Source organism: Engystomops pustulosus, chromosome 5, assembly GCF_040894005.1.
Source record: "Engystomops pustulosus chromosome 5, aEngPut4.maternal, whole genome shotgun sequence".
NCBI lineage: Eukaryota > Metazoa > Chordata > Amphibia > Anura > Leptodactylidae > Engystomops > Engystomops pustulosus.
The window spans coordinates 27,721,453-27,737,254 of NC_092415.1; the positions used below are offsets into that span (position 1 = coordinate 27,721,453).

The 15,802-nt window shown below is 44.5% G+C and overlaps 1 protein-coding gene and 1 non-coding gene across 2 annotated transcripts; both read right to left on the reverse strand.

Annotated features, from left to right (window-relative positions):
* Positions 1-3,114: 3,114 nt before the first annotated feature.
* Positions 3,115-14,566, reverse strand: CFAP418 (cilia and flagella associated protein 418). The gene is made up of 6 exons (XM_072151459.1): positions 14,379-14,566; positions 12,397-12,502; positions 10,616-10,680; positions 9,388-9,453; positions 6,400-6,495; positions 3,115-4,962 (listed from the first exon to the last, which is right to left on the reverse strand). Exons 1-6 carry the CDS (start codon positions 14,471-14,473, stop codon positions 4,803-4,805), a joined length of 588 nt encoding a protein of 195 aa, XP_072007560.1. The 5' UTR covers positions 14,474-14,566; the 3' UTR covers positions 3,115-4,802.
* Positions 14,567-14,735: 169 nt separating this feature from the next.
* On the reverse strand, positions 14,736-14,817 carry TRNAS-AGA (transfer RNA serine (anticodon AGA)). The gene has a single exon. It is a non-coding gene; the product is annotated as a tRNA-Ser (tRNA).
* Positions 14,818-15,802: the final 985 nt, after the last annotated feature.

Genomic DNA, 15,802 nt, shown 5'->3' on the forward strand with positions numbered 1-15,802 from the left:
ATATTAGTGGGAGCTGGGGGCCACAATTTGAGGGGGGAGTTGGTGCCCACATTTTAAGGAGGAATCACATTTTGTCCCTCTTTTGTCTCAACTAAAGTTGGGAGTTGCAACAAGATACACTAAGAGGCTAGATGCTCGCCAGAGGAATAAAAAGACAGACGCCTGATGCTCACCCCCCCACTGAGGTGTCAGATTATATAGAGGATCTCTGCAGCAGGCAGGGAGGGGGGGTGAAGGGATGAAAGGGGGGAGGGGTCACAGAATGAGTCACAGCAGTTAAGTCGCCAACTATCAGCTCCGAAACAACGGCAGAACATCCAAATGTTAACACTGTTACACTATATCCATCTATTTTTGATATAATGTTCCTAATACCCTGCAGTGAACGTCTTCCTGCTGTCCAATCAAGTATCAATACATTGTACAAACTATCAGCTCACAGAGGGATCAGGTTACATGCTCTCCACCGACGGGTGCTGGGCTGGAGGAGAAGGAAGCTGCTGGAGAGAGACAAAAAAAAAACCACACAACACACTACTGGAGCTTCTAGTAAACCTCATATCACACCCTAATACTGTAATCACAGCTACACAGGTAATTAATTTGTGCCTTTAACATTTGTGGTTGCATTCACATCTATATTATCAGTTTCGTTTTGCAACAGGAACAGAGCCGAAGGAAGGAAACATCCCAATATGTGCCCATGTAATGCGACTTCTCAGACGTTATCACACTAATACTTGGATGATCCAAGTTCAGCTTTCAAGTTTTTTCTGAATTGCGCTTCTGCTAAATTGAGTGGTTAAATCAGGGTCGGCTTCAGGTATCAGTAGGCCCCTGGGTGACAGAGCCTCAGTGGCTCCGTTGCAGTGAACTCACATGGTGACATTAAAAATTCAGAAACTAAAAGAGTCTCCTGTTCCCTAAAATACTCCCTAGTTTATCATCCCAAACAGCCTCCTCATGATTATTTTTTATAAAGCCCCCCTCGCCCCCATGGATTTGTAAGATACAGTCCTCTTTACCCTCCTAGATTCCTTATGCACAGCCTTATGTGGGCCCCCCAGCAGGTCTGGGACCAAGCACTTGCCCGAGTATGCCCAATGCTGGCACCAGCCCTGGTTTAAATGATAGAGCGATGTACAATGAGGCCACTTCTCCATTCAACGCACCGTCCAATCATCTCTCAGGCTCATGGGTTTCTGTGCACTCACCTATATTCATTTTAGTATCTGTAGAGGTGAAAGCCTCTTTGGGTCATTCGCGAGAACCAGCATGGTGTCCTTTACCGTGTCCTTAAATTCTACTGGAGTCACAGCCAGAAAATAAAAACAGCAGCGAAGGGCGTACAAAAGACTGCACCGACTGAAATACCAAAGGGCGACGACCCTCAGAAAATTCATAGACGAAAGCCGACCTGAAAGGCATAAGCTGTCAGGAGCACGCGTACTAAAAGTGCACAATACCATCCATTATCAATCTGTACGGCCTCCCCTCCCTGCTGTGATCAATCCCCACAGGTAACCAACACAGGGATGAGCACAAACTACCAAATGTTGTCAGTTTCAGCAACTTTTACCAAGAAAATGCAAGATAATCTGCAGGCAGAGCAAAAGGAGCTGAGCAGAATGTACACAGTGTCCTATCTGCAGGCAGCATGTTATAGAGCAAAAGGAGCTGAGCAGAATGTACATAGTGTCCTATCTGCAGGCAGCATGTTATAGAGCAAAAGGAGCTGAGCAGAATGTACATAGTGTCCTATCTGCAGGCAGCATGTTATAGAGCAGGAGGAGCGGAGTATATTATACATAGTACATAGTGTCCTATCTGCAGGCATCATGTTATAGAGCAATAGGAGCTGAGCAGAATGTACATAGTGTCCTATCTGCAGGCAGCATGTTATAGAGCAAAAGGAGCTGAGCAGAATGTACATAGTGTCCTATCTGCAGGCAGCATGTTATAGAGCAGGAGGAGCGGAGTATATTATACATAGTACATAGTGTCCTATCTGCAGGCATCATGTTATAGAGCAATAGGAGCTGAGCAGAATGTACATAGTGTCCTATCTGCAGGCAGCATTTTATAGAGCAGGAAGGAGCTGAGCAAATTGTGCATAGTGTCCTATCTGTAAGCAGCTTGTTATAGAGCAGGAGAAGTCAGATAGATTATACATAATATCTTATCTTACGTCTCTCTGTAATTGGAATGAATGAAGGAATAGAAATGACTGATGGGGGAGATGTACCACTGCTCTACAACAGTTTTCTAGTGTAGAAGCAGTGAAAGTGTCAAATTCTTGTGCAGTTCAAGAATTTGCGATTCTTACAGCCACTAATCCACCTTCGAGCGGATGTGGAGGAGGTGTAGAGGGACACAGTGGCCGCTGGAGTGGGTGTCGCTTGATGTTCTCACTCCTATTGTTTTATATAATCATGTTTTTACTCTGTAATGTCTTATTTTGCCTGTATATGGACCCTCTGATCTGTGCACCGCTGCAGAATGTGATGGCCCTATAGAAATAAACCTTTTTATTAAGTGTTATTCTTATATATAATGTGTATTCTCATCTTGGCATTCACCTGCCATGAACATACATTTATTCAATTGGATGTTATTAAAAATATGAATCTGTGTGAACATAATTTACCAAATGTAGTCATGTTGTCCTTGGATACGACCACCCCTGCACCCTGGCAGCACTGGTCACACGCGTTATTGAGGCGTCCGGCCACACCATCACCACAGGACGGCTGTGGGACATGCAGTAACTCCCGGACATTTCATATGCAGAAACTATTTGTTTCTTTCTGCAATCACATCTGCAGCAGTGGTCGTATCCAAAGACAACAATCTCGTTTCTAAGGGACAACATGGCTACATTTACGGGAAATTATCTTCACACAGGGACATTTTTTTTTTTTTTTAAACCACATCCAATTTAAGAAATGTACATATATGCAGATGAATTAAATTAACCCCTTTGAGACCGTGGGTCATTGATACGTGAATGTCCAGTTCAATGTTTGCAGTTCGGCTATGCACAATGACAATATCTTTGGAAAAGCTTTACATATCAAAACAATTTTTACTATGTTTTTCCATGACACGTGAAACTGAAACTTGATAGGATAGTTTTATTAATTACATTTTTTTGTTCTTTATAAAATTAGGCGATAAATGACAACAAATGTAAAAAAAAACTTTTATCAAAATAGGTTATAAATATGTAGAATCTCATCCTATCTCTCTTCCCCAGGTTCAGATGCAGAGGGTGCATGTACTTCTACAATTCTGCAAAGTAATCTGTGTCTCCCCACAGCTCCTACTACATTCTGCCTTTAGCTTTAGGTTGGGGGGAGGGGGGGTACACTTCAAACCCCCCATATCTTCTGAACCCTGGCACCTAGAAACACATATCTGGTGGAACTTACAGTTGGAAATCTTGGAGATATAAAACTGTATACAAAAATCTAAATGTTTTACTGTAACTTTAAGATTGCATATCTCTGGTTCTGTGACGCATCCAGACGCAATCCTGGTATCATAATAAAGCGGGAGATTCTGACATCATTCTATGATACTATGTTTCTAGGTGCCAGGGTTCAGCAGTTATAGCCATTTGAAGTTGGCCTCTCTCAAGATGCTTATAAACGTCCTTTCTGCCCGGGGCATCTGAAACTAGGACTCATATGCCCAGATAATAACCCTTTAAGGTTTAGGCCTTGCGCACTCAACCGTATTGGGGGCCATGATCTGATTACACAAATTGTGGCCAGATCACCGCCACCATAGAGGTCTATTGAGCTTGTTCACAAGTAGCCGGGTGCTACGCCCGAGTGAAGCCCACAGTAGTGTGTATAAAGCCTTACACTGCTGTTATTCTAGACCTTTACGGCAGAAATCTATTGTTAATTATACAGAAAATACTGATTTAGGTTACAACATTGATGTCTTTGGTTTTTTTCACTCCACATGATTGGATGATGTAGACTCAGCTATTCCTCTCAATGCCTCCTCCACTTTCCCCAGTAACACATGCACGCTCAGCTTAGCCAAGTATGCATGTGTTCTTAATGGGGAGAGGGGTATGAGACAATTTCAGACACTTCTACATCTGGTTTATCTCCATTGATAACAAAGTGTTCAGACATGATGACAATTACTATGCCAGAATAGCAATACCTATGACCTCGGACCCTTCGAGCTGAACAGTCAGTGGCTATTAGAGCAAATCTACACCAGGCAGGGCGTAATGTACAATTGTCCACTGCGCAGCACGGGCTCCAGAGGCCGCAGCCTTCTGATGTATCTGGCAGTGCCGGAGGGACAGCGACTTCATCGTGGTGATAATAAGTTTCTCTTTCTAGACTGTCTCCTATCAATCCCATGATATCTCAGCAGCTACAGACTCTGCTGGTAAAACAGTACAAGTGCAAATCTAAGTATATTGCCAGAAGGGTTGCACTGCCATCTTCTACATCATCACCGTATGACAAGACCCTATCATCAGCTGTAATTGTCATGGGGGTCTGTGCTACCTATGTGGAGGGTCCGGGCAGTTTCATTATCCAGGGAGCCTTGGGCTTGTGAAGGTGACACATTGAGACAATGGATGGCGAGAGGGAAGGGGGTCACCCAAAATAAGAATGGAGAAAATTCCAGAAAAGTGGAAAAATGGGTCTTCTCATTGATATCTGTGTACCATAGCAGGGTCCCTGGTGTTGTCCTGAGCGGATGTATAATACCTGATCTCTTTATGTATCACTATAGTAAAACCTCCAGGCACATGTATGACGTGGTCTTCAGTCGCAATGCTTCCCGCACACCCAGCGCAGCCCCGGCTCCGTGGATAGGTCAGTGAGTTGCTGGATGGACCTCCAGCTGCACTGGCAGGCGTAGGCCCGGGAGCCCTTCTTCCTTATCATCTTGGTCTGTAGTTTGCTGAGCTCGGGCATACTGTTCCTGCAAAATACCAAGAATGAAAGAATGGTCTTCAAAACATGTAACACCAATCTGCAATGTAATAGGCACAATGGTGTACAGAGTAAATGTGATGCATCTATTATACTGTACACTAGAGAAGGGGATCATGTCCTTTACATCTCACTTATGGGGACTGTGGGGATTTCAGGATGTAATATGTCTGATAAATAACCTACAGTGCTGGCTATGTCACTCAGGGCAGTTTTAAATGACCACGGGTGGTTTCATGGATGTGACACCCAGCATCATAGTGATATATGATGTAAGGAGTCCCTGCTGTAATCATGATGAAGGGAAGAATGGGATCCTTGTATCATATATGATTAAGAAGACCGCGCAGTCCATGATAAACGCAGCGACAACGGCTGTGTGAGTCAGGCCTGCGGAGGAAAAGATGAGTAAGATTTAATGCAGCTCCCTGCACATGTTCCTTATGGTCACGGCCCGGCATGTGTGGGTACTCGCCATGCAAGGCTTATGATGCAGGAAACTGCACCGGCCAAACCTTTAGCTTATGAGACAAGGAAACTTTCAGATGTCTTATTTCTATTGTCTAATTTTGATAAGGAGCTTAAATTTCTGCATGAAAAGGTTAACTTGGAAATACACATACAGGCAGTCCCCGGGTTACATACAAGATAGGTTCCTTGGGTTTGTACTTCAGTTAAATTTGTATGTAAGTCGGAACTGTATATTTTATAATTTTAAATTTTTTTTGCCCCAGTGACAATTGAATTTTCAAAATGTTTTGCTGTAATGGGACCCAGCATTAACAATAAAGCTTCATTACAGACACCTTACAGCTGATCATTGCAGTCTGGGACTATAGTAACATCCAGAGACTTCACCAGAGGTCACAGAGGTCTGTCTGTAACTAGGGGTTGTCTGTAAGTCAGGTGTCCTTGGGACTGCCTGTACTTCAGTTGCTTCGGGGGTTTCCCCCATTTGGAGTAAACTAAGGGCTTATTCATATGGGTCATATTCAGTACAAACACTGCCCAAGGAGTCCAAGTGGACCTGTAGTGGGTATAGGGTACCAAAACTGGTGACAGGTCCTCTTTGAAGGGTAGCAAAAGGATCCAGGCACTTCTATTTCAGCATTGTGTATATTGATAAGGCAAGAGCCGTGATGCTATCACTTCCACAACCCTCCATCATTTCTTGCTCTTTAGCAGAGTCTATTGTGGTCTTTTCAGTGTGAGCAGAAGTCGTCTTAAGTAGTTTCTCTTCTTCTCCCCAAACAATTACTGTAAGTATAGAAGAGCGGCCTGACATAAAGGAAGTCCTAACTGCTGGATCCGTGCTGCTTCCCCCTCATCACAATGCAGGGTGTCCGGGTTGTGGGCAGGAAATCTTTCAGATGTCTCTGATCGTTGGGTTACACTTAGCTTAAGTGCAGCAATCTCACTAATGTACCTGAAGAAGAGGTAGTCGCAGGAAGCGTCCCATCGGTAGTCGTCAAACGTCACAATGTTAAAGTCACAGGCGGTGCAGCGCAGCTGGTGACAGGCTCTGGAGAGAAGGAACAAACTATAGTATCTGTGGTGTATAGAAAAGGATGTGGACGTGATACTGTGAGGACTTATGTTATGTTATACACACCGTACTAATATGTCACACCGCTGCTTAGTACATGAGCTAAACAGCCGCAGAGCAAATACAAAGTCAGGGAAACCATTTCCAGCCATTGTCTGGCTTGTATTCTGCATTATTCACCAGGAGATGCTGGTGAGTGGAGACTAGCTGCCATTATGTCTCCCATACATTGCACACACAAGTAGTAGAGAATCTGCTTCATAAAACTACTCAAAAAGCATCAGTAGGACTATATCAAAATCCATCCTGATAAACCAGGGACACTTACTTATAGATCCAGGCACTGTGACTGTGGTAATCTTCTTATATTTGTTATCCATGGCCTCCTTTTATAATTATGCTAATGAACAAGAAAGGCTCTGTGGGTGTTACCAGAGTCCCTCCATGCTGTAGCTTCACAGGCTGTTACATTCTGAAGGAGCATTCTGACACGTGTTGCTGCAGTGTAACACCCTGTGAGTCGAGGGTACAGGCTTCTGTAACACACGCAGGGCACTTTTAGCTCATTAGCATAATTTTAACATTTGATTTTAGATGGAAGGAGGCCATGGATAACTAATATAAGAAGATTACCACAGTCACTGTGCTGGATCTATGAGTAATGTCCCTGGTTTATCATGATGGATTTTGATGGTAGATTTCCCTTAAATAGAGATATTGGATTAAATATCAGTTTTGGAAAGAGGTGAGGACCAAAGGAAAGAACAACATTTCTTAGATTAAGTTATAATATTTCGTTTTTTAGAAAGTTTTGTGACCATTTAAAAAACAATGCACGCTTAGCTTTAAAACTCTCTGGACGCAACCTATAAATGCTGTGGGCTCAGCCAGGCAGGGGGCCGCTATCATGCTACTAGGCCGCTCCCTTTGCAGGTTGTGTGTTGCCGCTGTAGGGACTACTAGTATTGGCTGCTGATTTTTACAGCAGGTCTTGGAGTATATTAGGATGTGTTATTGGGTTATTACTCTAAGCCACCAACCCAGAGCAACTATTACAGTAACGGGACTCACCTGCACAAGTATTACACTTATACCGATCTAGACTGCAGAGCCGCATCCTGCACACCGCTTCACAGGACTTAGGTCATTTATCTTCGTTTTTTCTTTTCTCTTATATTTGCAACTTTTTTGGGTGCATTTGCAAATGCAAATTTGTGGGTCAAGTCACAAAAAGTCACAAATAAAGTTTAAGAATAAGATAAGCCCACAGTATCAGATGCCAGATAAGCCGGGGGAAGGAGTGGTGAACGCTGCTCTTCATAGGGGGCTGCAGGATCTGCCCTATCTTTAGAGGTGCAGCCGCCCGGCTCAGGCACAGTGCCCGTGCATAATGCAGCTTTATGGCGGTCGTTAGCCGGCTGCTGTTTTGTGGCGAGCTCACGACCACCATATATGGACGTGAAAATCAAACAAGCAAACCCCCTCCCAAAAAAAAGAAAGTACAAATTTCCAGATAAATGACCCCCATAGTGTATTGCTGAGAACATGTACAACCCTGACTTCAGGAATGTAAAGGGAACCTATAACAAGGTTTTACCTCAATAAACTGCCCCCGCCCCTCAGGTGGGGGATGAAATATCCTTTCTAGAATTCCCTCTTTTATGTGAAATGTCCCATATTCCTATAAAAAGCAACCCCCTAAGTCAGGCAAATATGACTCTTCTCACTGCATTTCCACATGAGACAAATCAAGTTTATTGGTTTCAGGGTAGGATCCCTTCAGCAGCCCCTATTTTCTGTTCTACAGAACCTAGAACCTGCTTTATGTGTCAGAACCAGAGATACAGGACATGCAATGCTGCAGGTAAAGATCCAGTTCCCGACTATTTTTATGCCCAGTTCTATAGAACCATAATCCTGATGTGATCTAAAATTTGAGATTCTTATCTTTAATATGACAGAAAACGCTTGTTTCTAGGTGCTATAGAACCAATGGTTCTGGCTTCTGAAGGGACACTCCCCCTGCAACCACTAAACTTGACTCATCTCATGTTAAAAAGAGTCATATTTTCCTGACTTTGAGGGACATTTTTTGATAGGTAAATGGATTTGAAGGTTTAGCATAAAAGTAAATGAAGTTTTTGCATAAAAGAGGGAATTCTAGAAAGGACATTTCATCCCCTACCTGAGGGGGCGGCTAGTTGAATGAGGAAAGATCTGGCGGCAGGTTCTCTTTGAGATGGTAAGAACTGAACATGTTCTGTTGATGTGAATAGTCAAGTCCACTGACATAGTCTGAAAACCTCACATTAGTTTTTTATTTAAAAATAGGTTTTCGGTATAAAAGCGAGGATTTCTAATCCTACTGTTCATTTTAGAATCTAGAAAAGTCTTATGACGTAGCAATGCTGCCACCTAATGTTCATTTTACAATCCTGCACCAGATCAGAATTACATACACTGTACATGTATTAAACGGGTTGTCTGGGATCATTTAAAAAAAAATTTTTGTATTAGTGACCTACTGTAAAAAAATCCAAAAACAAACAAAAATCCATTGCCCTCCCCTCTGCTCGCTTGCGTCTCCTCCTCTCTCCGCTGGTCTCTGTTGGTACTTTGAACCCTCTACTGGCCTACGGTGATGGGAGTCGCCATGCTGGATCGGAGGTTGGTATATTTTTAGTTTTTTTTTTCCTACCTCAGCCAAGCGGACAACCCCTTTAATAGTTTAATAGTCAGAGAACAGAATGTTACATCCATCTGCATCAAAGAAATACTGCAAAGGCTTGAGCACCACAGGAGGTAGGATCGGCCACAAATGATCTGATACTGATGACTTACTTTGAAGATATTGAACCAGTTACTTACCGCTCAGAAACACTTGTCCCAATACCGAGAGGAATGGCGCTGCCACCGAGGTAGACCGGACAGCATCTGCAGCACAAGGGGACAATGGCAGTTTAGAATACTTAGTCCTTGTATACATGAAGGCATAGTGTCACCATAACAAGAGTATATGACCTGTGTAAGGGGTAGGGCTTAGGGTTACATTCACACAATGTTTTATGACTGAGCTCAGCATATAAGCTGAATGTATCCATGGATGTATACTAGCATGTGGGGGCATCCTTCTGACTAGTATCCAGCAAGAAATATAGGATGAAAAGAAGCCTGTGGGGGATGGACGCAACTATATTGTATCCTCCTATGGCTTCCACTGAGCGTACATTCAGGGAGGTCCCCAGTGATGTCACTGTGCATATCTGGGGGGGGGGGGGGGAATGGGGGAGACACCCTGAACATCGTCAGCAGCCAATCACTGTCTACAATGTTCCTTACTCATCTCTTTCAGAGGAGTAGGTACCAGATGACGTATACCACTGTATACTCATACAGTGGGATACGTCACCCGGTCCTAGATCTCTGCTATAAGGACACATTGGAAATCCGCCCAATGTATCCTTACATTGAAGGTCAAAGAGGGGGTCTGAACGATGGGAATCCTGCCAATCCGGAGAATGGAGTCCTGTCTTCCCTATATAAACATTTACCCTCTATAATGCTACATGCACACGAACATATGCCCGCCAGGCCGTAGCCGGGCAGGCGTACATCAGCCACAAAGGAGAGGAGGAGGGGTGACCCCTCCGCTCTAAATAGCGATGCACGGCACCATAACACGGAGAAAGATAGGACATGTCCTATCTTTTCCCTGTGTACAGAGCCGTACGTGTGGCCATTGCTGTCTCTCAGGGACGTATGTACAGCCGCAAGCTTGCGGCCTTTCGTACATTCCCCCCGACGGTTGTGTGCATAGGGCCCAAGACTGACTATAGACCTGATAAATATGTAATACATAGAGAGCTGGCAGGGGCACAAGCCTCTGGGATCTGTGCGGCCTCAGTCAAGGCACAGGAGTAAGCAAACATAAAAGGGGAATACAAGAAAATGGAAAATGCAAGACTAGCTAGGTTTTAAAAGGGTTAATGGTTGACCCCGTGTAGTCATATTCATATTTTCTCACTTATAGAAATTGATTCTTGAGACAACAGGTCACGAACACCTCAACAGTCCACTAAAAAGGGGATTCACTTACTTTTTACCAGTAAGTTGCTGAGATGTTTTGCAGGATTGTTGTCTTGTGGATTTTGCATTTTGTTTCTAAAAAGGAATGAGAGAACGTGTTCAGTGGTCAGAAATGGGTTAACAGGAGCTGAAAAACATGGCGGCTTTCTTTCAAAAACCAGCGGCATCACCTGGCCATGGGCAGTGCGTGGTATTGCAGTTGTGCTCCATTCATTCCGCTGACAACCCCTTTAAATAGAGCTGTGTGTAGCTGAGTGTATGCAGATCTGTGGATGCAGATCTCCTACACAGAATAGTGAGGTACAAGATCTCCCCTGTTCCCTATCAGTCCCTCCATCCCAGGCTGTGATTCTACAGAACTTTCTCTGTCTCTGTACACTTCATGGTGTGTCATAGACTCCTCTGGAGCTACAATCCCCCACCATCTGCACAACACAGCTCACACTATATACACTTCATGTAACTGTTTCATTGCTGGTTTCTGCTATTTATTACATACTCCTTCATGTTATTAGAGTTACTAGGCGAGGGAGGATATAGATCCTTTATGTACACTATTCAGTGGATTTACTTGTTGGAATCTAACTGGATTTGCTGCTAAATTACTGAATGAAAGAACACAAGGATTCATGGGATGTGAGGGCAGAGCAGATGTGACCCAACATCAGGGCGGATACAAGAAGAGGTTAGTCTCCGCCCTCTTCACTGCTGCTGAGGAAAATATTTGACAAGCAACTGCAAAACAGAAAATGGTATAACTTTAGGAAGAAAAGGGCAAGGAATATAATTTGGGCATCATTCTGTTCGTTTTTAAAGGGGGGTTGAATGCATTATAACATGGGAGTTACACTTTATAGGTAAGACACACACTGGTAGCCATACACAGTATTAACAAGCAATATGAGCAAGTGGCCATCTGTTTATCTTCTAAGCTTTCTGTGAAAGAGAAACTTGTCCTAGCTGTAAGGACCTATAAGCAGGAGCCACATGATAATATAGTATAGTATATGCCCCAAAAAGCCTTTCTGCCATCCAGGAGGATTGTATATGTACTAATCCAAAACTAATCCCACATGAGCCTTACTTATTGTTCAGCTGCTTACATTTTCTTCCTGTGGCTATATGCACTGGTGGGCAGGGGGAGCCTTCATATGAGGAATACTTCCATCTCCAAGCTGGATCTATCCTAAAGCCATTAATGGGGTTGTCTGCACCCCCCCCTTCCCCCAGGTGCTTTTCATACTGATGTTCTATAGTCATGGGAGGTCACAATATGTGATCGCTGAGGGTTTGACCTCCATCCACTGTATAGCAAGAGGGAAATTGTAGCTCAACGTACACTATATAGTAGACAATGCCATGGAGGAAGCCAGAACAAGTGATTGCTGTAGGGTCTTGATGTTCGACCCCCTTGATCACATACTGATGACCTACCTGAGGAGGTCGTTAGTATGAAAAGTGCCTTGGGGGGCCAGATGTTACCTTTTATTAAGAGGTAAGTGCTCGAAACCTACAGCATATTAAGACAGGAATACACACCACTTCTCCCAATGGATACTCAGAGACCCTTACTCTTCTGATTGATGGGGGGTCCCGTTTGAGGGAAGGCCAGCAAATACTTATCCACTCTCCCAGGATAGAAGACATGTTTTGTTAGTAGCAATTTATATCCCAAGAGTAAAGTAAAGGTCAATGGGATTTTAGGTCTTGCCCCCCAGTAATAATCCCTCCTGGGGGGCTCTATCACATGGTTAAAGGAACATTATACACATTTGTGCGGCTGATCCAGACCTTGCTTTCTTCATAGAAGGGAACATCCAGTATATCTTCTATCAGATCATCAACATTTACATCCTCATCATCATTCACCGTCTTCACCGCTATTGGGTTTTTAGACCTAAAAAGAAAAAATATGTAAAATTCAATGGCTGGTCTCACTGGGTGTGTTCGTCTAAAGACAGCACCACACCTGACCATGGCCTGTGCCGGTACTGCATGGAGATTAGTTGCAAAACCTTACACTATCCATAGTCAGGGGTGAAGATATCGGGGTAAAAGGGATAATATCTAGTAATAATAGAATGATATATTATAGGAAAAATTATCAGTGAGGTCTGATTCAGGCCGGGGCATGGATACACGTGACTGCTTCCGCCAACATCTTGTTCTCTCTATGCACAGGGATAAGGAGAAAGCTGTCTATCAGCAACAGTAATAGATCTTCACTGTCAGATGGGTGGAGCTAGGTTGTTACAGCCTAGGACCACCCATCTGAGAGTGGGTCAGACTTTAGGTATAAATCAAATTCCTAATTCTAGATACAAGGACAATGGGTGCTGCAAAGAGGCCTAGAGGACAAGTCCTCCTTCACCATCTCCACTCATCCTAGAGGAAATCTACCATCACAGCCCATCCTGATAAACCAGGGACATTACTCATAGACCCAGGTACCGTTACTGTGGTAATCTTCTAATATGTGTTATCCATGGCCTCCTAAGATCGTGTGCCTGATATCCTGCATGTGTCACTTCCATGCTCAGGTCTGCTGGAGTTCACCTTCTTCCTTCTGGTGCATGTAAGTGCATTGTCTTGCAACTTGAAAGATAAAGCCCGTGCTCAGTCCGGATCAGTCGAATAGGCTGACAGCACGCCCCCTAAATTGTGTCGCATGGTAGCCAGCGCAGTTTTGCCAATAAATGACAGCGTGCGGCAAAATCCGAGCACACACACTTATTAAATACCTGTGCAAGCCGTGTAATCCCCGAAAAAGGTGCACAGTCCGACGAAAGTGAGCAGCGCGGCCCTTAGTAAATGAGCCCCTTTGACTATAAAGTTGGTTCTTCCCCTCCCCCTGTGTGCTCACTGCTGCTGAGATTACAGGAAGTGCAGAGTTGAGGGTTAGACAGTATAACAGCCTGTGAATCCAGGGCACAGAGGGCATCTGTAACACGTTCATAGCTATTTCTAAAAGTTGAGTTTAGAAGGAGGGAGGCCATGGATAACAAATATAAGAAGGTTACCACAGTCCCGGTGCCTGGATCTATGAGTAAGTGTCCCTGGTTTATCATGATGGATTGTGATGGTAGATTTCATTTTAACCTTCATAAAGGGGTTGTGCCTGCTGTATCCTTCACTGTATGTACGGCCGGGCAGCGCTGTTTGCTATGGGGCAGCGGTCACCCCTCCCCAGCGCACTGACATGTGCTCGCTCGGCCGTCACGTGTCCATGCAATAATATTGGAACGTCAGAAATTGCAGAGCACAGCGCTCAGGTATTTCTGGCGCTCTCATTCACTATGAGATAGCTGAGCGCAATTTCCATTGCTCTTATAAAATTGAATAGAAGGGCAGAACACATGACTCCCCCTGCCGCTCCACCCGTTATGGAGAATAGGGACCCCCTGGTCACATGATCAGTGGGGGTCCCAGCATTCGGACCCTCACTGATCAGCTTGTAATCCTGTGGAGAGGGGATACCAATAATACTTGGTACAAGCTGTAGATGAGCGCCGTGACATCAAGAGGTTTCTCTGTGCTGCGTTATGGGCTCCATTACAGGTTAGTGGGATCTGATGCCAATGTGAACTGCACCTAAGCACTGAGTAATAACGCAGCCACATGCAGCGTGTGAATGAGCCCCTATACATCTCTACTGTGTATATCAAGAACTGCATTGGACATGGCTTTATAGGCCGGGCTGTGGGCAGGGCGCCCCCTATGGGAGACTCCTGGATATACACAGTGGTCACTGATGAGTTGTAGCAGCCCCTCACCTCCTCCGGTCAGGGGCCGCTCCGCTCGCGGCTCCCGGGTGACAGTACTTGCTCTCCACCTCGTCCAGGAGCCGCTCCAGATCATCGTCTGCCATCGGAAAGCCTCTCGTACCCGGTCCCGGGGAGCAGCTTGTTGCTAGGAGACTCTGGACGGAAGCCTGGAGGAGTCAAACGGCAGTAACCAACTGCGCACGCGCGGATCTGTAATGACGTAAAATGGCGCAAAATAAGCATAAGCTGCGCGATAGTTTTACTGAGGTACAGTTTATTCCCACACATCTACCTGCACGGGTGGGAGAGATGTACAAAACACACAATAAGCAATTTAGGGAGAATTAGAGAAGAAAAAGAAGGCATCGTAGTCGGCAGGATTCGAACCTGCGCGGGGAGACCCCAATGGATTTCTAGTCCATCGCCTTAACCACTCGGCCACGACTACAGCACTGAGGAGAAAAGAGGAATGGAAAAATCCTAAAACTGAAATGAGTGCATATATCTATATGTGTGAATATTACATATATATATCACAGATCAATATATATATATATATGTACAATACAACTTCTGTTATAAATAGATGTTCTCAAATATATACTCAACAGTTATATCCAGTAATAATATTGTATCCCATAATACACATACACCTCGATATACTAACATAAGACATAGGGGCACATTTATTTACCCATCCAGAGGAGATCCCGAAAGTGCATTGACCGTGCATAATGCACTGTGCCGCGATTCACTAAGACCGTGCGCCTGATATCCTGCATGTGTCGCTTCCCCGCTCAGGTCCGACAGAGATCACCATCTTCTTCCTGGTGCATGTAAGTGCTTGATCTTGCGACAGAATTTTAAAGTTAAATCCCGCGCTCAGTCCGAATCAGTCGGATCATCCGATGGCATGCCCCCCGATTTGTGTCGCATGAAATCCGGTGCCGATGGGGCAAAATCGGATCGCATGTGACACAATCCCCTTCTAAATAGCTGTCTCAGCCGTGCAGTCCCTGAAAACGTTGGAATATCCTACAAAAGTGCGGCCACGGACCCTTAGTAAATGAGCCCCATAGTGTGTACAGTATATAAAGCTGATGTATTTGGTGACATACACGTCTTTTTTCAACTGTATGAACAATGTAGCTCATTATTGACAGCTAGTATGAAACCAGAAGCCAGGTGTCACGGGCTCACCCATGCCCCTCGTTGTGCCTCCGCTCTGACAGCCGTGCGTGCGCGCGTTCCCATCCCCTAGGGCGGGCCGGCCGGCTTCAGAAGATAAAAAAAAAAGGGTTAAAAAATTCACTCCAAAATAAGACCACTAAAAAGAACAACTCTTCCAGCAAAAAGTAAGCCTTTGACCAGATTACTCAACCGAAAAATAAAAACATTATGCCTCTAAAAAGATGGTGATGCTAACATTTGCA